Here is a 23,894-nt window from a genome sequence, read left to right on the forward strand (position 1 = left end):
GGCTTAAGCTCATCTCCTTAGCCATCCGCAGACCATGGAGCAAGGCCTCGTACTCAGCTGCATTGTTAGTACAGGGAAACATCAACCGCAGCACATAGCAAAACTTGTCACCTCGAGGGGAAGCCAATACAACTCCAGCCCCCGAGCCCTCCAATTGCCTAGACCCGTCGAAGTGTATAGTCCAATATGCATTATCGGGTCTCTCTTCAGGCGCCTGCAGCTCTGTCCAATCGTTGATGAAATCCACCAATGCTTGAGATTTGACAGCAGTGCGCGGCACATATTTCAGACCATGAGGCCCAGGCTCTATACCCGCTTAGCCACTCTCCCTGTAGCTTCTCTGTTTTGGATGATATCTCCTAGAGGAGCAGAACTAACCACAGTGATAGGGTGACCCTGGAAATAATGCTTAAGCTTCCGGCTTGCCATGAACACCCCGTAAACAAGCTTCTGCCAATGTGGATACCGTTGTTTGGACTAAATGAGCACTTCGCTGACATAGTAAACCGGCCGCTGAACCGGATACTCCTTACCCTCTTCCTTGCGCTCCACCACCACAGCCACACTGACGGCTCGTGTGTTAGCGGCTACATACAGTAATAAGGGCTCCTTGTCAACCGGAGCAGCAAGGACTGGGGGCTCAGCCAGCTGTCTCTTCAAATCCTCAAAGGCAGCATTAGCAGCGTCATTCCAGACAAAGTTGTCTGTTTTCTTCATCAGTTGGTACAGTGGCATGGCCTTTTCACCCAAACGGCTGATAAACCGGCTCAAAGCAGCGATGCGGCCTGCCAGACGCTGGACGTCGTTGATGCACGCCGGCTTAGCCAGAGAGGTGATTGCCTTTATCTTCTCCGGGTTGGCTTCAATGCCTCTGTTAGAAACCAGGAAACCCAAGAGCTTGCCTGCGGGAACACCAAAAACACACTTGGCCGGGTTAAGCATCATCTTGTAAACCTGGAGATTATCAAAGGTTTCTCTAAGGTCATCGACCAGGGTCTCCTTCTCCCTGGACTTAACCACGATATCATCCACATAGGCATGAACATTGCGCCCAATCTGGTTATGAAGACAATTCTGCACACAACGCTGATAAGTCGCCTGTGCACTCTTGAGTCCAAAAGGCATAGACACATAACAGAAGGATCCAAAGGGAGTGATGAACGCCGTCTTCTCCTGGTCCTTAACAGCCATTTTAATCTGATGGTATCCAGAATAGGCATCCAAAAAACTTAAGCGCCCACATCCTGCCGTAGCATCAATAATCTGATCAATACGGGGGAGAGCAAAAGGATCAGCCGGACAAGCCTTGTTTAAGTCTGTGTAATCCACACACATCCGCCAGGTGCCGTTCTTCTTAAGCACGAGCACCGGGTTAGCTAACCACTCTGGATGAAAAACTTCAACGATAAACCCAGCCGCCAAGAGCCGGGCTACCTCCTCACCAATGGCTTTCTGTCTCTCCTCATTAAACCGCCGAAGGAATTGCCTGACCGGCTTAAATTTCGGATCAATATTGAGAGTGTGCTCAGCGAGTTCTCTAGGCACACCTGGCATGTCCGAAGGTTTCCATGCAAAAATGTCCCTATTCTCACGGATGAACTCGATGAGCGCGCCTTCCTATTTTGGATCCAGATTGGCACTGATGCTAAACTGCTGAGATGAGTCACCTGAAACGAAATCAACAAGTTTAGTCTCATCAGCTGACTTAAATTTCATTGCCGGCTCATGCTCCATGGTCGGCTTTTTCAGAGATGTCATATCTGTTGGGTCAACATTGTCCTTGTAAAACTTCAACTCCTCTGTTGCACAAACCGATTCAGCGTAAGCCGCGTCACCTTCCTCACACTACAAGGCTATCTTTCGGCTGCCGTGAACCGTAATGGTCCCATTGTGACCCGGCATCTTGAGCTGTAAATACACGTAACACGGCCGTGCCATAAACTTGGCGTAAGCCGGCCGCCCAAATAAAGCATGATACGGGCTTCTTATCTTAACCACCTCAAAGGTTAATTTCTCTGCCCTGTAGTTGTATTCATCTCCGAAAGCCACTTCCAGCTCAATCTTACCCACTGGATACGCCAACTTACCAGGCACCACACCATGGAAAACAGTATTGGAGTGGCTGAGATTCTTATCGATCAATCCCATACGACGGAAAGTCTCATAATAGAGGATGTTGATGCTGGTGCCTCCATCCATGAGCACTTTAGTGAATTTATATGCTCCCACCTGAGGGGCCACCACCAGGGCCAGGTGACCCGGATTATCAACCCGGGGAGGGTGATCTTCCCTGCTCCACACAATAGGCTGCTCAGACCATCTTAAATAGCGTGGAACCGCCGGCTCAACAGCATTCACAGCCCTCTTATGAAGCTTCTGATCTCGCTTACACAGACTAGTGGTAAACACATGATATTGTCCACCATTGAGCTGCTTTGGATTGGTCTGGTATCCCCCCTGCTGCTGTTGATGACCCTGGCCGGACTGCTGATTAAAGCCCCCTTGAACATTCTGAGGATTTGAATTTGAGCCGCCGCCCGGGCCATGAAAGCCGCCGGTGCCTGAGCCGCCGCCCGTGCCATTGTTGCCATTAAAGGCATTGGAATTCTTAAAGGCCTTCATGATTGCGCAATCTTTCCATAAATGAGTAGCTGGCTTCTCCCTAGAGCCATGCCTTGGACAAGGCTCATTCAACAACTGTTCAAGCGTCGGGCCTAACCCGCCGGCTCGGGGAGGTGGCCTCCCCTTGCGTCGCTGGTTGTTACCCTGTGAGCTGGCGTTGGCCACAAACTCTATGCTTCCATCAGCCTTTCGCTTGCTACCTCCTTGGTTCGCCGGGTTATGCTGAGGACCCTTGCCATTGCCATTCTTCTTTCCCTTCCCTGTCCTTTCATCATCCGACGCGGGGTCCTTGGTACTATCAGAGTCGGCATACTTGACGAGAGCCGCCATCAGCGTCCCCATATCATTGCAATCGCGCTTGAGCCGCCCGAGTTTCATCTTCAGGGGCAGGAAACGACAATTCTGCTCCAACATTAAGACTGCAGAGCCGGCATCCATCTTATCAGATGAATGTATTATTTCTTTGACCCGGCGAACCCAATGGGTTGTGGACTCACCCTCCTGCTATTTACAGTTAGTCAAATCCACAATTGACATGGACTGCCTATAGGTATCTTTGAAGTTTTGGAAGAACCGGGCTTTCAGCTCGGCCCAAGACCCGATAGAATTCGGTGGCAGCCCTTTCAGCCAAGTGCGGGCAGTCCCATCTAACATCATGGTGAAGTACTTGGCCATTGCCGCTTCGCTGACCTCCAGCAACTCCATGGCCATCTCATAACTCTCAATCCAGGCTCCGGGTTGTAAATCAGCCGTGTAATTAGGCACCTTCCTAGGCCCTTTGAAATCCTTGGGCAGACGTTCATTGCGGAGAGCCGGCACCAGACAAGGGACACCTCCAGTCCTTGTAGGTATACCCACGTCGATGGAAGCCGGGGGTGGCTGGTAAGCCGTCAACTGAGGCACCTGCTCCGCCTCTTGCCGTGCTCTGTCTTGGTCTACCGCGTGATAGGCTCCGTTATGAACCGGACCGTGGCCAGGAGGCAATTCATGGCGTCGGACATTACTTGAGCCGGTCGCTGAGACCATGTGTCTGCTATAACTCGGGCTCCGTCCTGGACGAGGGATTGAATGAATCCTGTCCCGGCTATAAGAATATGCCTCTTGCTGCGCTAGAGCCTTCTGAAGGAGTTCTCTGACCCGGCGGGTTTCAACCGCCGTTGGAGAGTCACCATCAATTGGGAGAGCCGCCAGCCGCGCTGCCGCGGCGACCATGTTTTCCAACGGGTTGGCATAATGACCCGGTGGTATTGGCACGTATTGAGGCGGGGCAGGGTTCACCCGGGGAGGCCCCATCACTTGAGGTTGAATTGGCGTACCAACCCCGGGCGCTATGATCTCTGGCGGGTTACTAGGCCCTGCACCAGGCGTGTTGAAGAGGTTTCGAGGATCATAAACCGGAGGGAGTCGAGATTGGGCCTTTTGATGCCTCCTTCTCATGACCTCATTGGACGCGTTTTGATCCATCGTGAGCCGGAACGACTGTGCCTGGATCAGCTGAGTCTGGGCGTCGAGAGCCGCTCTCTCTGCAGCCATCCTGATCCCTTCCGCCGCCAGATCCTCCTTGGCTTTTACTAGATCCAACTTTAACTGTGCCACCTCCGCGTCATGCTGAGCTTGATCCGCCGGGGCGACCGTAGCGGTCAATAGGGCCGTCATCCTGTCCGTGAGATCCATCAGCACCTGAGCCGGCGCGGGCACAGGGCTTCCTGACCCGGTGGCGGGGTTTTGAACAGGTTGTGCGCCGGCCATGAAGATTCCAACCCGGCTCGGCAGCTCAAAGGGGTCCGGAATGCTGTCGCCATCGGAACAACCCCTGAGCCTGCCATCTTGAAGTTGATACAACGAGTTTGACTCATCCGTAGCCGACTCGCCGTCAGAGCCGGCGGCCGTCTCATCACCAGATCCAGATCCTTCAGAGAGTCGTCCATGGACACATCCCACGAAAGCATGCTTCAAGGCAGGTAGAGCCCGGGCGGGTCGTGCACGCTGAGCCGTCTCGATGAGATCAGTGCAGAGGTCCGGCTCAGGGCCCGGCTCACCAATCTTGCCAATGAAGACATGTATTCCGCCGAAGGGGACCCGGTACCCATACTCGATTGAGCCGGCGTCGGGGCCCCAGTTTGCATCATCGATGTAGAGCTTGCCGCGACGGCTCTTGGTCATCCGGACCACAGCGTATCCCTTGAGCCCTTCGAAGCTGCCCTTCGAGAACTCAAATCCACCGTGCGCCAGCCCCACGGTGGGCGCCAACTGTCGTGGAATTGTCACGTCAGATGTCCTAGTGCAAGGACTTAGTCGTGGAGCCATCGCAACTAGGAAGCTTAAAGGGGTTAAACGGGACAAAAGAACGCGAGGGTTATACTGGTTCGGCCCCTTGCGGTGAAGGTAAAAGCCTGCGTCCAGTTGAGGTGGTATTGATTAGGGTTTCGATGACCAGGAGCTAAACCGTCCTACCTGGTTATCGAGTTTGCCTTGCTTGTCCCTAAACCGCCGCCGGGTCGTCCCTTTATATAGAGAGGTTGACGCCCAGCAGCTCTCAGAGTCTCGGCCGGCTCATAACAGTGTCCGGCTCGGACTCTTAATTATTCTTGCCTTACACTACAAGTTTCACCATAACGGCGGTTATCACTACGGGCCTTAAGCCGCCTCCGGGTCTTAAGCCCATTACTGACCCGCCGTCTTCAAGTTTGGTATTGGGCTTCACGTGATGACCATTATGAGTAACCCGGCCCCTCCTGGGCGGGTGACTCCAATGGTTATATCCTCAACACTAGGGTTATAGAGATATTAGTATGCGGTAACCCAAAAGTTGTTCGGAGTCCCGGATGAGATCCCGGACATCACGAGGAGTTCCGGAATGGTCCGGAGGTGAAGATTCGTATATAGGAAGTCCAGTTTCGGCCACCGGGAAAGTTTCGGGGGTCACCGGTATTGTACCGGGACCACCGGAAGGGTCCCGGGGGTCCACCGGGTGGGGCCACCTATCCCGGAGGGCCCCATGGGCTGAAGTGGGAAGGGAACCAGCCCCTGGTGGGCTGGTGCGCCCCCCATGGGCCTCCCCTGCGCCTAGGGTTGGAAACCCTGGGGGTGGGGGGCGCCCCACCTGACTTGGGGGGCAAGTCCCCCCCTTGGCCGCCCCCCCCCCCCCTTTGAGATGGGATCTCCAGGGGCCGGCGCCCCCCCCCCCCCCCAGGGCCCCTATATAAAGGGGGGAGGGAGGGCTGCGCACCCAAGCCCCTGGCGCCTCCCTCTCCCCCCCCCCCCCCCCCCCCGTAACACCTCTCCCTCTCGCTGAGCTTGGCAAAGCCCTGCCAAGATCCCCGCTGCTTCCACCACCACGCCGTCGTGCTGCTGGATCAAGAAGGAGGAGACGTCTCTCCCAACCGTACGTGTGTTGAACGCGGAGGTGCCGTCCGTTCGGCGCTAGGATCATCGGTGATTTGGATCACGACGAGTACGACTCCATCAACCCCGTTCTCTTGAACGCTTCCACTCGCGATCTACAAGGGTATGTAGATGCACTCATCTCTCTCGTTGCTAGATGACTCCATAGATTGATCTTGGTGATGCGTAGAAAATTTTAAATTTCTGCTACGATCCCCAACAGTGGCATCATGAGCTAGGTCTATGCGTAGTTTCTATGCACGAGTAGAACACAAGTTGTTGTGGGCGTTGATTTTGTCAATTTACTTGCCGTTACTAGTCTTATCTTGATTCGGCGGCATCGTGGGATGAAGCGGCCCGGACCGACCTTACACGTACGCTTACGTGAGACAGGTTCCACCGACTGACATGCACTAGTTGCATAAGGTAGCTAGCGGGTGTCTGTCTCTCCCACTTTAGTCGGATCGGATTCGATGAAAAGGGTCCTTATGAAGGGTAAATAGAAATTGGCATATCACGTTGTGGTTTTGGCGTAGGTAAGAATCGTTCTTGCTAGAAACCTATAGCAGCCACGTAAAAGTTTGCAACAACAATTAGAGGACGTCTAACTTGTTTTTGCAGCAAGTGTCATGTGATGTGATATGGCCAGAAGGATGTGATGAATGATATATGTGATGTATGAGATTGATCATGTTCTTGTAATAGGAATCACGACTTGCATGTCGATGAGTATGACAACCGGCAGGAGCCTAGGAGTTGTCTTAATTTATTTATGACCTGCGTGTCAACTGAAACGCCATGTAATTACTTTACTTTATTGCTAACCGTTAGCCATAGTAGTAGAAGTAATAATTGGCGAGACAACTTCATGAAGACACGATGATGGAGATCATGGTGTCATGCCGGTGACGATGATGAAAATGGCGCCCCGAAGATGGAGATCAAAAGGAGCAAAATGATATTGGCCATATCATGTCACTATTCGATTGCATGTGATGTTTATCATGTTTTACATCTTATTTGCTTAGAACGACGGTAGCATAAATAAGATGATCCCTCGCTAAAATTTCAAGAAAGTGTTCCCCCTAACTGTGCACCGTTGCGAAGGTTCGTTGTTCCGAAGCACCACGTGATGACCGGGTGTGATAGCTTCTAACGTTCGCATACAACGGGTGTAAGCCAGATTTACACACGCAATACACTTAGGTTGACTTGACGAGCCTAGCATGTACAGACATGGCCTCGGAACACAAGAGACCGAAAGGTCGAACATGAGTCGTATAGCAGATACGATCAACATGAAGATGTTCACCGATGATGACTAGTCCGTCCCACGTGATGATCGGACACGGCCTAGTTGACTTAGATGACTAGAGGGATGTCTGTCTGAGTGGGAGTTCGTTAATAATTTGATTAGATGAACTTTATTATCATGAACTTAGTCTAAAAATCTTTACAATATGTCTTGTAGATCAAATGGCCCACGCTAATGTTGCCCTCAACTTCAACGCGTTCCTAGAGAAAACCAAGCTGAAAGACGATGGTAGCAACTACACGGACTGGGTCCGTAACCTGAGGATTATCCTCATAGCTGCCAAGAAAGCATATGTCCTTGAAGCACCGCTAGGTGATGCACCTGTTTTCCCAGCAACTCAAGACGTTCTGAACGCCTGGCAGTCGCGTAGTGATGATTACTCCCTGGTTCAGTGCGGCATGCTTTACAGCTTAGAACCGGGGCTCCAAAAGCGTTTTGAGCAGCACGGAGCATATGAGATGTTCCAAGAGCTGAAAATGGTTTTCCAAGCTCATGCCCGGGTCAAGAGATATGAAGTCTCCGACAAGTTCTACAGTTGTAAGATGGAGGAGAATAGTTCCGTCAGCGAACACATACTCAAAATGTCTGGGTTGCACAACCGCTTGTCTCAGCTGGGAGTTAATCTCCCGGATGACGCGGTCATTGACAGAATCCTTCAGTCGCTCCCACCTAGCTACAAGAGCTTTGTGATGAACTTCAATATGCAGGGGATGGAAAAGACCATTCCTGAGGTATATTCAATGCTGAAATCAGCGGAGGTGGAGATCAAAAAGGAACATCAAGTGTTGATGGTGAATAAAACCACTAAGTTCAAGAAAGGCAAGGGTAAGAAGAACTTCAAGAAAGACGGCAAGGGAGTTGCTGCGCCCGGTAAGCAAGCTGCCGGGAAGAAGACAAAGAATGGACCTAAGCCTGAGACTGATTGCTTTTATTGCAAGGGAAACGGTCACTGGAAGCGGAACTGCCCCAAATACTTAGCGGATAAGAAGGCCGGCAATACCAAAGGTATATGTGATATACATGTTATTGATGTGTACCTAACCAGCGCTCGTAGTAGCTCCTGGGTATTTGATACCGGTGTGGTTTCTCATATTTGTAACTCAAAGCAGGAGCTGCGGAATAAGCGGAGACTGGCGAAGGACGAGGTGACGATGCGCGTCGGGAATGGTTCCAAGGTCGATGTGATCGCCGTCGGCACGCTACCTCTACATTTACCTACGGGATTAGTTTTAAACCTCAATAATTGTTATTTAGTGCAGCTTTGAGCATGAACATTGTATCTGGATCCCGTTTAATGCGAGATGGCTACTCATTTAAATCCGAGAATAATGGTTGTTCTATTTATATGAGAGATATGTTTTATGGTCATGCCCCGCTGGTCAATGGTTTATTCTTAATGAATCTCGAACGTGATGTTACACATATTCATAGTGTGAATACCAAGAAATGTAAGGTTGATAATGATAGTCCCACATACTTGTGGCACTGCCGCCTTGGTCACATTGGTGTCAAACGCATGAAGAAACTCCATGCAGATGGACTTTTGGAGTCTCTTGATTATGAATCATTTGACACGTGCGAACCATGCCTCATGGGCAAAATGACCAAGACTCCGTTCTCCGGAACAATGGAGCGAGCAACCAACTTATTGGAAATCATACATACTGATGGGTGCGTTCCAATGAGCGTTGAGGCTCGCGGTGGCTATCGTTATGTTCTCACCCTCACTGATGACTTGAGTAGATATGGGTATGTCTACTTAATGAAACACAAGTATGAGACCTTTGAAAAGTTCAAGGAATTTCAGAGTGAGGTTGAGAATCAACGTGACAGGAAAATAAAGTTCTTACGATCAGATCGTGGAGGGGAATATTTGAGTCACGAATTTGGCACACACTTAAGAAAATGTGGAATTGTTTCACAACTCACGCCGCCTGGAACACCTCAGCGTAATGGTGTGTCCGAACGTCGTAATCGCACTCTATTGGATATGGTGCGATCTATGATGTCTCTTACCGATCTACCGCTATCATTCTGGGGTTATGCTTTAGAGACTGCCGCATTCACTTTAAATAGGGCTCCGTCGAAATCCGTTGAGACGACACCGTATGAATTATGGTTTGGAAAGAAACCTAAGCTGTCGTTTCTTAAAGTTTGGGGATGCGATGCTTATGTCAAGAAACTGCAACCTGAAAAGCTCGAACCCAAGTCGGAAAAATGCGTCTTCATACGATACCCTAAGGAAACCATTGGGTATACCTTCTGGCAACTGTAGTACACGGCTCCCGTATGAATTATTTTTCTTAGGGTATCGTATGAAGACGCATTTTTCCGATTTATGGTCTGGTCGTAGGCAATTCAAATCATGGCAACTGTAGTACACGGCTCCCGTATGAATTATTTTTCTTCATAATTATGATTTGAATTTTAGAAAAACTGCATATTATTTGAATTTTGGAAAATGAGACCTCTGTCATGTCTTTTCTCTCCCGCTTGTCCTCACCGTGTTCCGGCGGAGCGACACAACAAGTATGGACGAGCACTCGGCAATTGTTGTCCTGGTGTGCTGGTCCTATGGGGTCTTAGCACGACGACTTCCCGATTGTCTACTACAACAAGATTTGCCCGGCGCCGATGAGGAATGGACGATGACGATGGCGAACCTTCGGCTCGCTCCAGTGCTTGTAATCATCGCTAGGTGGTCTACGAACCTGGATGTATTTTTTTTTACTTTTGATGTTCTTTGCACTACCTTGACCGTTGATGAATAGATTGGATGTTTTCCTTGCAAAAAATAATAATAGATAAATCAAATGATTGCGTACAAAATCAATAAATCTTTAACATGCCGATGTACAAATGATGGCCGCACGGCCACAGGCTAACATACTACAATATTTATGCATTCTGCAACGCACTGGCAATTTTCTATTTTTTTGTTTAAAATTTATTTAAATGTTCTGAAAAAAATCGCGCACATATGCATTGGTAAGAAACTTACACGTGTAAATATTAATGAAATACTAAAACAGTTTGAGATCCCGGTGAAAATGAGGAAATGATGATGATAACATTTTGGTTTTTCCTTTTCCATGAAGGTCAGTAAAATGGACATATGACTTTTCGAGAATTTGCGTTTCTGATATTTTTATTAAAAAAACTTGCAATTTATGTTTTTTCGCGGGTGTTACAATTATGTTTATGGAAAACATAAATTTCAACTCAGTATATATGTGCATTTCTGAATTTCTGAAAACTTATGAATATTGTTTTTTTTTTCTGCTAAACTTTCAGACCCGGGATCATTCTAGTATTTTGCTGAGGCTACAATCACTTTTTGAGAGGCAAACATGTACTACCTCTATACGGTTTGATAAGTCGGGCACCACATTTTAGTCTTCAATTTGATTAGTAAAGCATGTGTAATAGTATGTCACAAAAGCTATCTATAGAATCATGTCGAAAAAACAGTTTTTTGGCATATTACATATTACAAAGACCGTACCATAATTATTTACACTAGTACAACCGACTCAAACTTGGCTAATAAGCTGATAGAACAAAACCTTTGGTTTATCTCTAACTCTCGTCCAAACAAGTAAGGAAGCAAACTTAATTACGTGCTTTATTTTAGCAGATAATCGCTACAGAATAAATACCAAAAATAAGTAAAGATAATTTCTTTGGTGGCCCCCGTCTGCTATCTCTCAAGGAAAGTAATATCCACCATCGAAACCTTCTGACGTGCACGTCTAGCTACGGTGGCCTTGGACGTGAGAAGTAGTAGACTAGGATTCTGTGATAAATATCAAGAAAAGAAATCCCATGTATTTGTACATCTAAAACTTGAACTTATTCTAGACGTATCAACCAAAAGAAAGATTGATCATGCTCGTGTTTGTGAGGGACTTTGATTGTACTATATTAATAAAAAGATTGATCAACACTTTAGTGCATGAACCCTTCCTTCCATGCACACATATGTACCTCTTCTCACCTAATGCATGCATGCTCAGCATCTTATTTTCTCTTTCTTAGTCAAGTGCATCTCTATAATGCCATATAATGGATGCATGCAACTTCAGCTAAATTTGCAATCTTTTCATTGTACTTCTTATCAACGCAAATATACTTTCGCACATATTCATCATCAGACTGTTTTGGTATAACAGAAGCATCGCTGACGACTTGAACAAGTACCAGATTATTAATGCCAATTATTGACTTGGTCATATCAGATGATCAAGAGGATATTCATGAGTACCATCTTTCTTACACTAGTTGGTTACCTCCCGGAAATGAATATGCCATATGACAAGGCAATGAACATGAGCAATGGTTTTGTTGGCATCAGGGCCGTACCTTTCAAATCCAGGGCCCGGTGCGAAATTAAATTTAGGTTCTATATGTAAAAATATTAATTGAACTTTTTTGTATTAATTATTCGGATGATAGAGTATTTTTAAGAGAATTCACATTTTATCATCACCAAAAAGGACTTTACTTGTTGCCAAAATGAAAATAATAATGAAAAAATCAGAAAGAACAAAAAAATGTCTACAAGAAACTAATTAGAGGGGAGAAAGGTTGGAGACCATGATGTGTGGCAATGCATGGGGTCGGATCGCTCAACGTGCAGTGAAAATAAGAAACGCAAATACCGAGAGAGAGATGTGAGGTTGGCCTGGAGGCGTTTCCGATGTTCAGGGTGAGTCCTTTTTCATTTATACTTATATAAAACCGCATTAATTAGTGCCAAATCAGTTGACTAGTACTAGTAATCGCTGATTCTGGGGCCCCTCAAAATTGGAGGCCCTGTGCAACCGCTCCGGCTGCACATGCCTACATACGGGCCTGGTTGGCATTGTCAGCCTCTTTGCACTTATTGATGGCTACCTCTCAGACATGCATCATGATCAATTGATCATCACCCCCATGGACAGCATGGTAATAACTACCTTAAGATGTTGTTCACATTTCCATAAATGAAACGAACTAACTTAAATAATAAAAACAATGCATTGTAGTGAGACTTTGATTTGTGTTGGGGGGGGGGGGGGGGGGGGGCATTGGCCCCCTGGCCCTCATAGCTCCCCCTACGAGTGAATTGGTTTGTACTCTTCGGTATCATGTGAACCTCTCAACGATCACTCTCCTCTTCTTATTCATGATACCTTTCTTACCATTGCCTACCAAGGACATTACTTTATGCACTCGTAGCATTGGACAATAAGGACAAATATGCGGCATGTGTGTTGGTCATAGAAAACTACTACTATGGAATAGTCATTTCCACGTGAAATCCATGAAATGCATTTTAAAAAGTTGGACAAATCTTTACTCCTGGAAAATGATTTTTATTATTACTTGCATAGAGAAAATAAACAGATGACCCTGAGAAACTAGTGAACCGAGTGATAAAGCTGAGAGGCTTAAAATCTAGTTGCGTCCTTACCCAATGTTGCTTATGTGACCTTTTGGATTTTTATGAAAATGTGAAACAACTCATGTATATAGGTTGGTACATATGTTTTGCGCACTTGCAAATCTCTCATCTAAAAATATAATCATATATGTCCCTCAAAAGAAAAAACAAGTGATATGTAAATAATAGAGGATAATGTTAACTCTTTTTTTATGTTTTTGGTCATGGCACAAATGGTTATACTTTTAGATAACATGTCGTAGGTGCACATGTGATACAACTATTTTGCATCAAGAATTGAGAAGGTAAACTGGTGAACTCTGGTCATCATTTGAGCCTCTTTGAGCATATTTTATCAAGAACTTCTATTTTATTATAGAATTGCATGTGACGTTACAGCAAAGTGCCGAAGATCTAGCATTTTTATATGTTTTCTAAAAATATGAGAGAAACAAGTTGAAAGTTTTACAACATTTGTGCTTGAAGAGAAGCGTGTGTGCATTCCCATGATATAATTTTCATTTTATGAATGTAGACTTCGCAACGAGAAATGAATGGGTTTGTTTTTCAAATATTACAACATTCAAAGACACAAGTCTTTTTAAGACCAAATAACACCATTTTTATTGTTGCATCAAGCTGGTTCACACAGTATGAGTGGAGGCAATGGTGAAACAAAGCAAGTTCTACCAAGAGAAACACAATGCACCATATTCTGTAAGTTGGTGTGCTGATGTGGAGCAGATAAAGATTGCACACAGCCCTTTCAAATCTCATGTAAGTTTTTATAAGATATTTAATTCCAGTCGGGGAGACACACTTGCTGCCATGGGCAATTTCATCTTTGTTACATGTTTCCAATTTATCAACAACGAACACAATTAAAAAAATCCCAATCCTCAACACCAATCACTTCACACTCTGGTACTGACAGAACGAACGGAGCAGAGAACATTTTTCTTCAGAACACAGTCATGGCTCATCATGTAGCTGTTCTGATCATTTGTTTGCACGCCGCTTCGGCCCGAGTAGGCTGGTCATCATCCTGAGCACACAAGAAAACATAATCAAAGATCAGCATAAAGCCATTAACACAATCACCGTTGTTTTCACTGCTGGGAGGTAGAACCAAACACTAACCTCTGGATCCGGTTCCGCGGCTTTCTGCAGCAGCAGCAGCAGCGCCCCCCAAAATACCAAACAACAAATGGTTTAGTCAGTCAGTCAGTCGCTTCCCGGTCTCTCTTGAGTAAATTTCGTAAGAGCGCGCACACTTGCCTTTCTTTCGGCCTCACTATAATCTCGTCACGCACCACCGCAGCGCCTGCTGTCGAGGTCGAGGCTGTGGTCCTCGGGGGCTGCTCCCCTATTCTAGGGACAGTCTTCACCTGAATGAAAGAAAAGACGTTGTGGTCATTTGATCAGACATGCTCTTGGTTGCATTGTGTTTATGTACTGAAGATGCACCGCGGATCGTGAACTCACCAGGTTCCTGTACTGAAGATTGTAGAACATCTGCAGGTACCGCTGTTTGGCCGCTCTCTCCTCCTTGTTCAGAGTCCTCCAGAAGCCATACATCGATCCCATGTTCAGCACTTTAGTCGCGTATATCTTCCATGTGTAGCTGCCATCATGAATAGTACACGGTTAGATTTTCACACCAGGTGGTAGCAAGATTGGTGCCTGCCATTCATGAGGCTGGGCAAGAGTAGGCGCCTACCATTCGTAGATGCGCTGAAGTCCAGCAGTGGACACCTTGTTCCAGTAGCTTGGGTCTTCCTTGCACTTCTGGAAGAAGTCTGCAATCTTGGTGCCAGCCTCCCTGCCGTTCATCGGGTTTATGTGGAAACCCGAGACGCCATCGACAATGATCTCCGCTGGCCCTCCCTGGTTTGTCGCGAAGGTTGGAAGCCCGCAGTTCATCGCCTCGATGACTGTTAGCCCAAATGCTTCGTAGAGTGCAGGCTGAAACCAGAGATATGTATTGTGAGGTTAGAGTTGATTTAATCAAGAAAGAAAAGGGTAGAGTGAGGTATACCTGAACAAATGCACCCTTTGTATCTGCAATGTAACGGTACAGCTCGCCGTTACGGACACGGTCAGTCTGAGCCTTGATCCACCGGATCTGTCCTTTCAGCTGGTACTTGTCAATCAAATTGTGCATCTTGTTGATCTCGTCTATCTCTTCTCGGTCCTTGGACTGCGCAGCATTCAGGAGGCCTGCGACGACGACGAGGTTCACAAGGTCCCTGACCTTCTTGTTCTGGCCATACCACTCCACTAGTCCAGTGATGTTCTTCACCTTGTCTAGCCTTGCCATCGAGAAGATGATTGGCTTATTTTTGTCTGCCAGATACCCTCTGAATTTGGTAGCATTACAACAGTTAGCAACTTTGTCTGATCAAACAAAAGTATGTGTGTTCCCAAGGGACTTGACTTACATGTGTTCGTCTGTATCCTCCTTGCTGTACAGTAACTCCTCAATCTGTGGGTGTAAGCCTGTCAGCCGCTTCTGCTTCTGTGTGTAGGGGAAGTAGACGGACTGATCGGCACCAGGTGCAGCAATGTTGAACTTCGGATCAAAGACATTGATGCCCGTGGCGAAGCGGCAAAGACCGGGCATTGTGAATGCATAGTGGTGTTCATATTGACCAGGCTTCTCCTTGCTGCACAATATGTCAATGTTAGAAGTTTCTAGGTGCAAGTACTCGAGCGCTGTTAGAGCACTGAAGTTACAGTAGTATTCATTCTACTGACCTCCCAGCAATTTCTTGGTATGTGCTAGTGATGATAAAGTCAGTAGTATTCATGGCAATCATATCGGCAGTAAATTGGCAGGAGAAGTGGTATTTTTGGTCCAGCTCTCTCCACTTAGCATCTGAGTTCTCATACTTTGTCTTCTCGAGAGCATGTGCAATTGTTCCCTGTCAGAAGGAGCACTTAGGGATGTCATATCAACTGTGGTTGGTGGTATAAGAAATCTTGAGGAATCCTATTTGATTAGATATTTTTTCACCTGTGTTACGCCTAGTTTGCTCGACATGAGGGATGCCACCAAGTTGCCGTCAGTGTAGTTGCCAATGATCAAGTCTGGTTTGCCCTCTAGAATGTCAAGAATTTTGGCAGAAGCATCCTGAAATCATGCCAGGATGAAATTTTACTGAATATCACTAACATGAGAGTGCTGATAATTAATAATTCGCAGCTGGCAAACCTGAGTATATCTCTCTAGGTACGGGTAAATGTCAAACCGGGACACCCACTGGCGCAAATCTTTCCCGTCTTCAGTCTTGAATGGCACACGGAGTATTTGTGAATATTTTGTATTTTCAACCGGTTCGAGCTCCACATTACATTTTGTGCCTTTGGAATCTGGTATCAGTCTTGTTAGCTGCGGCGCAATAGTAGCCATTAGTTTAGCAGTTCTACAAATGACATAGCAGGAATGGCTAGGATCACGGCCTTACCACAAGAATCTTTGGTGTTATATGCAAACCCTGCTGCTTGATTCTTTGCACCAGCTCCTCTTCCATGGACCTGACTTGGTCCAGGATGTAAACAACCTGTCACAGAAAAACCATGCCTTCAGAATATGATACCCTGATCAGAATATTATCTCCTATTATTTGCTAATATCGATACCTGACCGCCGGTGTCTGGCAATCCTAGAACCTTCTCTTGGCCAAAGTAACCATGGATAGAGAAGACGACAATGTTAAATATGGATGGAACCCTGCTGAAGAACTTCTCCATGTTGATAGGATCTGGTGCCTGGAGCACTTCAGATAGGAAATTCAGAGTCTCCTTGCACCTCTCGGCATTTTCACCCCATCCTTTCTCCAACCCCCACTCCTGAAATCTGCAACACAATCCGTGAAGAAACGTTAGGCATAGTTGCATATTTCTGCACCATGGATTATATGTCTACTTAATATGGCAGCACATCACCTCTGTTCAAATTTCAAATATGGTGTGAATTTAGGCAGCCCGCTGACAAAAACTTCTGCGAGGAGCAGCGCTGTCTGAAGCTTGTCCACTGAGTCGATTGTGTCGTTAACCATCAGTTTCTGCATGTTCATAAGGATATACAAGTTCAATCAGTCCGTTACTTCTGATCTTCTGATAGTCTCTGTGATATGGATGACTGAACTCTTTACCTCGCCGCGGTAATTCAGGGTGAGCAAATAGTCTAGCAACGGCTTCATGCTTTCAGGCTTGTCATTCAACTTTGAAGACATGAATTTGGAGACAAACTGCATCCCATTCCCTATGGACGAGGGCAGCGTCAGATGAGGTGTTGAGAGGTCAAGAGCACCAAAATCAACTTCCAATGAATTGTCATCCTTGGCCCTGAAATTCACATGAACAGACCATATTTTTCAGATGATTTTACTCATCTAGAATTAAATTACCTCTCTGATCCATGTCAAAACTCACATGATATTTGGTAAAAGTAAGACATACCATTTCTCATCATATAAGGTCTCTTTGAACTTCAGGTACTCTGACGGAGTGATTCCCTCGACGGACAGATCATCAGAGTGAACTTTGACATATTCCCAGATGCCAGGATTCATTCTGACAGCGAATGCAACGAACGGTGGTAGCACTACTGCTTCCTGCAAACATACAGGTTATTCAAGTTAATATGTTCCATCCTACCAAAATTCTAGCTACATAAGAGAATTGGTCATTTTAAAGCAAAAATAACCTGCGTCGAACAAATAATGTAACCGAGAAAGCCTTCAACAAGCTTTTCCTTCTCAGCTTTGTCATCTAGTGATTTTTCCAGCTCCTCCACGAGCTGCTGGTTCTTCAACAGCCTTCTGCCCTTCGATACATACCTGAAGCATTTTTCGTCCCAGATTTCAGGATGACATGGCTTCCACAGCAGCAAATATTTCTTGATGCAATGCATGGCATAAAGAACTCACTACATGTATTAAAGCACACACTCCAAGTTTGGTTTATATTACCTTTGAAAGCACCTCTTCATCTGGTACCGGCTTTGTTGTAGCGCATCAGGCATGGTTTCAGCAATGCTGTCCATTCTCTTGAAGCTGAGCTTGGAGGCCATGGTGGAAGACTACCAGGCTTGATAAACTGGGTGGAGAAGATCCAACAACTATTTTGGGAGAAGCAACTAAGAAATTATGTTGTGGAGAAGATTGTGATTGTCTGGGTGCTGATGGACAACAATTTATAGGAGAGGGCACAAAACCTCCCTCCATGGAGAAACATTTATTTTCTCTGGACATGGCTGGAAATGCAAGGTAGATGATGCTAAGCTGGAAGGAGAAAGCACAACACCTGGGAGAAGTTATTCCAAAGAAACACACAAGGCAAGAAAGGCGGCATTACATCATGACACTGTAAGATTCCTCGTGACTTGTCACCATTTCTTATCCCTATGCCAGCAGTTTTGTTTGACGCCCAAACGTGAGGCACTAGGTAAACTTTTTGCCATTGGATATCCACACTAGGCCAAGAACTTTCAGAAGATCACAAAAGGCAATCAAAGCATATTCTCTCTTGGAGCTTGGGTTAAGCTTCCTTAAACTTTCAGAAGATGCACAGCAGATTGCTGGCTACTGATATGAAGCAAAAGACCAGGGATCACCTTGTTGCAATCTCAATGCCAAAAAGCGAACTCCAGAGCATCAAATGAAAAAAAAGAGATACATGAGCTGAGCTCTTTATTTCGAAAACTCAATAGCATCAAAGAGAGATATACAAGCAATTTTTTTTTCGTTAATCAGAATACAAATTTCGAGAGATTGTAGCATCCATCTCCTTTCAAGTTATTCAGCAAATTGAGAGAATCCAATTTCAGGATAATCACGAAATTTGCGCACATAAGTTTGCCAAATACATAAATATACATGTTTGATAGAAAACATTCTGACACGAAAAGAAAAAAACAAATCCATGTACACAAGTGGCAATACTTTACACTCATCAAAATCCATCAAGCTCAATGTTTACAATTTACAAATCGCCAGAACCAGGAAACGGAGAAGAATCACACATCAAGTATTGGTGAAGGAGTTAAGCCAAGTTCAGTACTGAGAAACGGGGGGGGGGGGGGGGGGGGGGGAGACCATCTGCTGTCTGATTCGCCAAAAATACAGTACTCATTCCTCAGGCCTCATCAAACCTTTTCTAGTAACAACACGACGACTCCCTGATGTAAACCACGACATCTCCTGGAGCAGTAGGGACGGTCGGACCGAACATGTCTACCAAACAGCTGCCAAGTACTCCTGCAAGTACTTAAACCATATTAAACCGTATCACTCGAGAGATTAAGGATAAGATGACAACTTCACAAGTACTGAAAAGTGGAGAAGACAGCATACCAAGATTTTTAGGTAGACTTCTCTTCACACTGAGCATTCGTCTCGTAGATGCGGCGGGCCTTGCTGTACCTTATGTACTTGTTGCCATCGGTGCTTGTGATGCGCACCTCAGGGATCTGCTGCACAACGTGCCAGTTCTTCCCACCCTCCAGGCAGCTCCTGAGTAAAGGGAGTGCACACTGCAGCTCGAATCGACGCAGGCCATTGGCCTGCAAACGGATCAGCAGCTCCAGCCACCGTGGGAACGCGATGTTCCAGAAGATGACCAACTCCTCGAAATAGTATGTCTCCGTGGATGGGGGGAACACAAGCCTGAGATGCTGCAGCGTGTCGAGGCCCGACACGTGCTTCAGCTTCGCGCAGTCGTCGATGGTGAGTGACTTGAGTGCGGGTAGGTTGGAGATCCTCAGAAGCGCCCTGTTATCTTTCAGATAGAGTTCATCAGATAGTTTTGGCAGGTCCTTTATCTCTGTAAGGCAATGTGCACCCTCAACACGAAGGTCGCACAGAGCAGCGTCCTTCAGACCTTCCGGCAGAGCTTTGAGTTTAGGGCAGAACTGTATGTGCAGTGACTTGAGACAGGGCAGCAATGTCTGGCTCTCTTCCACACTTAAGGACCAGTCTTCCAGATTCTTCATGTTTCTTAGCTTCAAAACCTGAAGCTTGGGGAATGAGATGGCTTGTGACATCACAGTGGTGCCGAGGAATTCAGAACCGATGGCGACAATGGAGTCTGCATTTGAGATTTCCAGAGACTTGAGCTGTTTCAGGCGGCCAAGGGCAGGCAGAGTGGTGCATGACATGCAGTTGTCAAGATCAAGGAAGGCAAGGGCAGGGAAGGAGGTGCTTAGCTTGGGACCCGCCATCCAGTTCGGAAACTTTTGACCTTGGTAGTTCTTGATTACCAGCTTCTCGACGCTATTGGGTGGGGTGAGCTCATTCCATATCTTTTCACTCACTTTAGCTGAATCATCTCTAATCCACTGAGCATTTTTTACTTCATGTCCGTCCTTTTCTTCTTTCTCTGCGCCCTCTTGGTTCTCCTGCTCTTCATCATTCTCTTCTTCTTCAATTAATGCTGCTTGCTCAGACAGGTGTAGAACCTTCAGGAATGGCTTGTTTGCGAGTGCAGAAGCCCCAGAAGTAGCCCTATCAAGTCTCTCTATCTGAAGGTACCTCAATTCAGACATGGCTCTAAGGTGAATCAAGTCACAGCCCTCAGGATCATTGTTGTCCTGACCAATGATCAGACCAGATAGATGGTTAAGATGCTTGAGTTCACCCACACCTTTTGGCACATAGCGTAGGGAGGTTCCCTCGAGACAAAGGCTTCTAAGCTCTTGCAATTCACTGATGGACCAAGGGAGTTTCTGCAATCTTTGACAGCCTTCAAGGCTCAAGGTCTGCAAATTTACGAGAAAGCCGACGGAGGAGGGTAGGTCGCTGAGCTGAGTCCCGTCAAGATTGAGGTACCTCAGATGTCGCAAGGTGCCGACGGATTTTGGGAGAGCCTCTATTGCTGTGTTGCTCAAGTCCAAGACACGCAAGCACGTGGCTGACTCGAGAAGAAGATTGTCTATCACTCTGACATTCGGGCTGTTGAAGAGCATCAGTGACCTTAGGCTCATCTGCTGCTTCACTGAAATCGGATCCTCCAAGCTGTTCTCCATGTTACACAATGCAAGATGCCGAGGCTTTGACAATGAGGACAACGAGCCCATGCTCGATCTCTCCTGACCGTCAATTAAGATGCTCTCATCTGTTATCAGGAAGCGGGCAAGAGATCGTAGGAGATCATGTGTCATCCAGCACTGGTCAAGATTGTCAGGATCAGGCTGTAACAAGTTTCTGCCTATCAATTCCAGATAGTACTCTTCAGCAGACTCTTCCAGTTCCTTGTTCTCTCTGGGCTTGACAAGGCCTTCGGCAATCCAGTGCCGCACGAGATCAAAGCGTCGAACGGGGCAGTCTTCTGGGTACAGAGAGGAATGGAGGAAGCACTCCTTGAGTTCAGAAGGCAGATCAACATAGCTCAAGTAGAGAGCCTGTGGCACCTGCTGAAGCAACGGCCGCATCGACCAAGCGTCGCTTTTCAGGACCATCTCCCACTCGGCCTTGCTCGTGCCTCTCGACCTCAGGACACCTGCGATGACCTTGATTGCCAGAGGATGGCCCTCGCATTTCTCCGCGATCTTCATCCCGACATCCTCCAGCGCTTGGACCTCCTCTGAATCGGATTCCAGGAAGACCTGCTCGTGCAGTAACGCCCAGCTGTTCTCTGCATCCATTTTGTCGACGCGGTGGACGACTGCCTTCAAGCCTGCCGCCACCTCCTCGTCCCGTGTCGTGACCAGTATTCTGCCCCTTGCCACGCCGTCTCCCAGTGGATCTTTCAGCAGATCGTCCCATATACCCGGGCTGTCCAGGTCATCCAAGACGATGAGAAACCTCTTTGAAAGAGCAGAGCTGAGGAGGCCGAGGAGGTCCTCCTTGTTCTCTGTGTCCCCAGCATTTACACCGGCGCCGGCGATGATCTTCTTCAAGAAAGCTGCCTCGGACAGATCCTTCGACATCTTCACCCACACGCAGATGGGGAAGTTTTCAGTCATCCTCTCGTCGGTGAATATCTCCCTGGCAAGCGTGGTCTTGCCGATCCCCACGGCGCCGACGACGGCGAAGACGTCCACCTTCTTCTTGCCCTCCCTGAGCAACCTCGGCACGAGGCCGGCCACGGACTTGTGGACCTGCGTCCCCACCGCGGCGCGAGGCTTCACCACGTCGTCGTGGCAGCTCTTGGACATTTCACTGGTGAACCAATCCCTCCTGGCGCCCCCGGGGCGCGGGGACGCCCCGGCGGCGGGGAGCGGCGGCATCTCGTCCTCGATCTCCCGGAGCCGGATGTCGATGTCCCGGATGGTGAAGCCGATCTCGTGGTGGAACTTCTGGGGCCCCGAGTAGCGGAAGCAGGAGAACATGAAGGCGCAGCGCACCTTGGGGGCGGGCGGGTGGTCGTCGGCGAGGATCTTGGCGCCCTCGGCTGCGCAGACGTCCAGCACGTCGTCCACCTCGTACATGACGTCCTTGAGCAGCACCACCCAGGCGTCCACCCGGGAGCTGAGCACCCGGCGCCGCTCCTCGTGGGAGACGACGGCGTCGATGCGCGCCAGCGTGCCCAGCAGGCCCCGCACGTTGTCCCGGATGCCGAGCGCGCCGCAGGCCTCCTGCCCCGCGAACTCCTCCAGCGCCGCCGCGCACCGCTTCACGTACGAGTCCAGCACCACCGCCATGGACGGATCCCCTTTCTTGCGCAGACCTTCAACAGCAACGACCACGAAATGTGAATTTTTTTTGCGTCAGCGCGCGGGAATAATAAAATTGGATCCTATGAACGGCGATTACGGGGCTAATTGGATGCACGGATAATCGATTGATTTGCAGAGATTCTTTCCTTTTGCAAAAAATAAAAATAAAAAAAATTAAAGAGAGATTCTTTCCCCCATTTATTTCGATTCGATTTGAGGATCAAATCCAGCCGGCACAGGAAACGGAAATTAGCATCTGGACACAGGGAGATCCTCTTCAATTACTACGCAACTAATCACCGGAATCAACATGCGAACAAAAAGGAAAGAACAAAATTCATCTATCAGATCAGGAGCTGGAACTAAGCACAACAAGTAACTGGCAAACTGCTCCTCGATTGATGGATGGATTGACTGATTGATTGATAGATGATTACCTCTTGAAGAAGATTGCTGAGGATGGGAGGATTATTGGAGCAAGAGGAGGAGGCGGAAGAGGAAGGCGGGGAGCCAAGGGAAGGGCGGCGACGGCCACCACCTCAATGGCCACCACCCTCCTCCCCTCCCTGCTTTCCCAAGGAACCCAGCCAAAAGAGGGAGCGCGCCTCTAAATGGATCCACCACGCTTTCCTCCCCCTAATTTCTCCACCCCTCGCAGCTCAAAATCCTCCGATCCAGACAGACAGACAGAAGCTCCATTCTTCTTCTGGTGGGTGACAACACAACAGGGCCATGGATGGGCGCAAACAACCTGTCACATCTCCCTTCTCTCCTCCAGGCCCCTGGAAGACTGCTGTGGTACAAATTGGGTGCCATGGATGGGAGGCTCCTGAGCTTCGCAGGGACATTGGTTGGATATCACAAGAGTGTGAGGGGCAGAATTGGGCAGGCTATTTTTGTAATCAGCTAACACCAATGGACAGCAACATCTATCCATGGCATGGAAAAACAAATTTATGTCGACATCAGATGCAACCTGGCTAGAGGAACAGTCAGCCGCCGACATGATTCCGACGCTGAGATGATCAGGGGTGATTATTGCTTTTCTAAAAGATTGGTTTATTTTATGCGTAGTGGAGGGCCTGCAACGACTAAATCAAGTTAGGAGCTGCTGTCATGTCGGCCAACAAATTTCTTTATTCCTCTTGTATTGTTAAAAATGGCTCCATCATGGCATGGCACCAAATGGAGCCTGCAGCTAGGTTGTTTTCTAGGCACCACACAACAAGAACGCATTACTCTTATATAAAAATCCATCATTTCTAAATTGCTGTGACCCACTACCTAATTTTCCTATAAAAAAGATAGAGCACCACCCTGCTATGTGCTCCGCAGCCGGGCCGTTCGTTTTTGCTTAATTACGCCGTATCCCATAGTGTAATACGTTTTGGGAGGGAGGGAATACTTGTTAGAAAGAAGAGCAGGAGAGAAGTGTCTAAGGACAACAATGAAAGCTGAATAAAACTGTTGCTTATTGATGATTTGGT

The 23,894-nt window shown here is 47.5% G+C and overlaps 2 protein-coding genes across 4 annotated transcripts; both read right to left on the bottom strand.

Annotated features, from left to right (window-relative positions):
- Positions 1 to 13,510: 13,510 nt before the first annotated feature.
- On the bottom strand, positions 13,511 to 18,049 carry LOC109746065 (sucrose synthase 7). 2 transcript variants are annotated; one of them, XM_073505587.1, is made up of 17 exons: positions 17,723 to 18,049; positions 17,458 to 17,590; positions 17,211 to 17,365; positions 16,904 to 17,096; positions 16,695 to 16,813; positions 16,389 to 16,605; positions 16,214 to 16,309; positions 15,961 to 16,137; positions 15,763 to 15,879; positions 15,504 to 15,670; positions 15,188 to 15,412; positions 14,785 to 15,106; positions 14,467 to 14,711; positions 14,232 to 14,370; positions 14,060 to 14,134; positions 13,887 to 13,910; positions 13,511 to 13,791 (listed from the first exon to the last, which is right to left on the bottom strand). In XM_073505587.1, the coding sequence occupies exons 1-17, from the start codon at positions 17,821 to 17,823 to the stop codon at positions 13,729 to 13,731; spliced, it is 2,568 nt and encodes an 855-aa protein (XP_073361688.1). In that variant the 5' UTR covers positions 17,824 to 18,049; the 3' UTR covers positions 13,511 to 13,728. The 2 variants fall into 2 exon arrangements, with proteins under 2 accessions (XP_073361688.1, XP_020160766.1); XM_020305177.4 differs by having other exon boundaries at positions 14,025 to 14,134; positions 17,723 to 18,047.
- A 543-nt stretch (positions 18,050 to 18,592) lies between these two features.
- Positions 18,593 to 23,334, bottom strand: LOC109746069 (putative disease resistance protein At3g14460). 2 transcript variants are annotated; one of them, XM_020305182.4, is made up of 3 exons: positions 22,845 to 23,334; positions 19,106 to 22,418; positions 18,593 to 19,009 (listed from the first exon to the last, which is right to left on the bottom strand). In XM_020305182.4, the coding sequence occupies exon 2, from the start codon at positions 22,390 to 22,392 to the stop codon at positions 19,114 to 19,116; it is 3,279 nt and encodes a 1,092-aa protein (XP_020160771.1). In that variant the 5' UTR covers positions 22,393 to 22,418; positions 22,845 to 23,334; the 3' UTR covers positions 18,593 to 19,009; positions 19,106 to 19,113. The 2 variants fall into 2 exon arrangements, with proteins under 2 accessions (XP_020160771.1, XP_040251222.1); XM_040395288.3 differs by having other exon boundaries at positions 18,593 to 19,018; positions 22,845 to 23,284.
- Positions 23,335 to 23,894: the final 560 nt, after the last annotated feature.

The sequence above is a fragment of the Aegilops tauschii genome, chromosome 7 (genome assembly GCF_002575655.3).
Source record: "Aegilops tauschii subsp. strangulata cultivar AL8/78 chromosome 7, Aet v6.0, whole genome shotgun sequence".
In the NCBI taxonomy this organism is placed as follows: Eukaryota; Viridiplantae; Streptophyta; class Magnoliopsida; order Poales; family Poaceae; genus Aegilops; species Aegilops tauschii.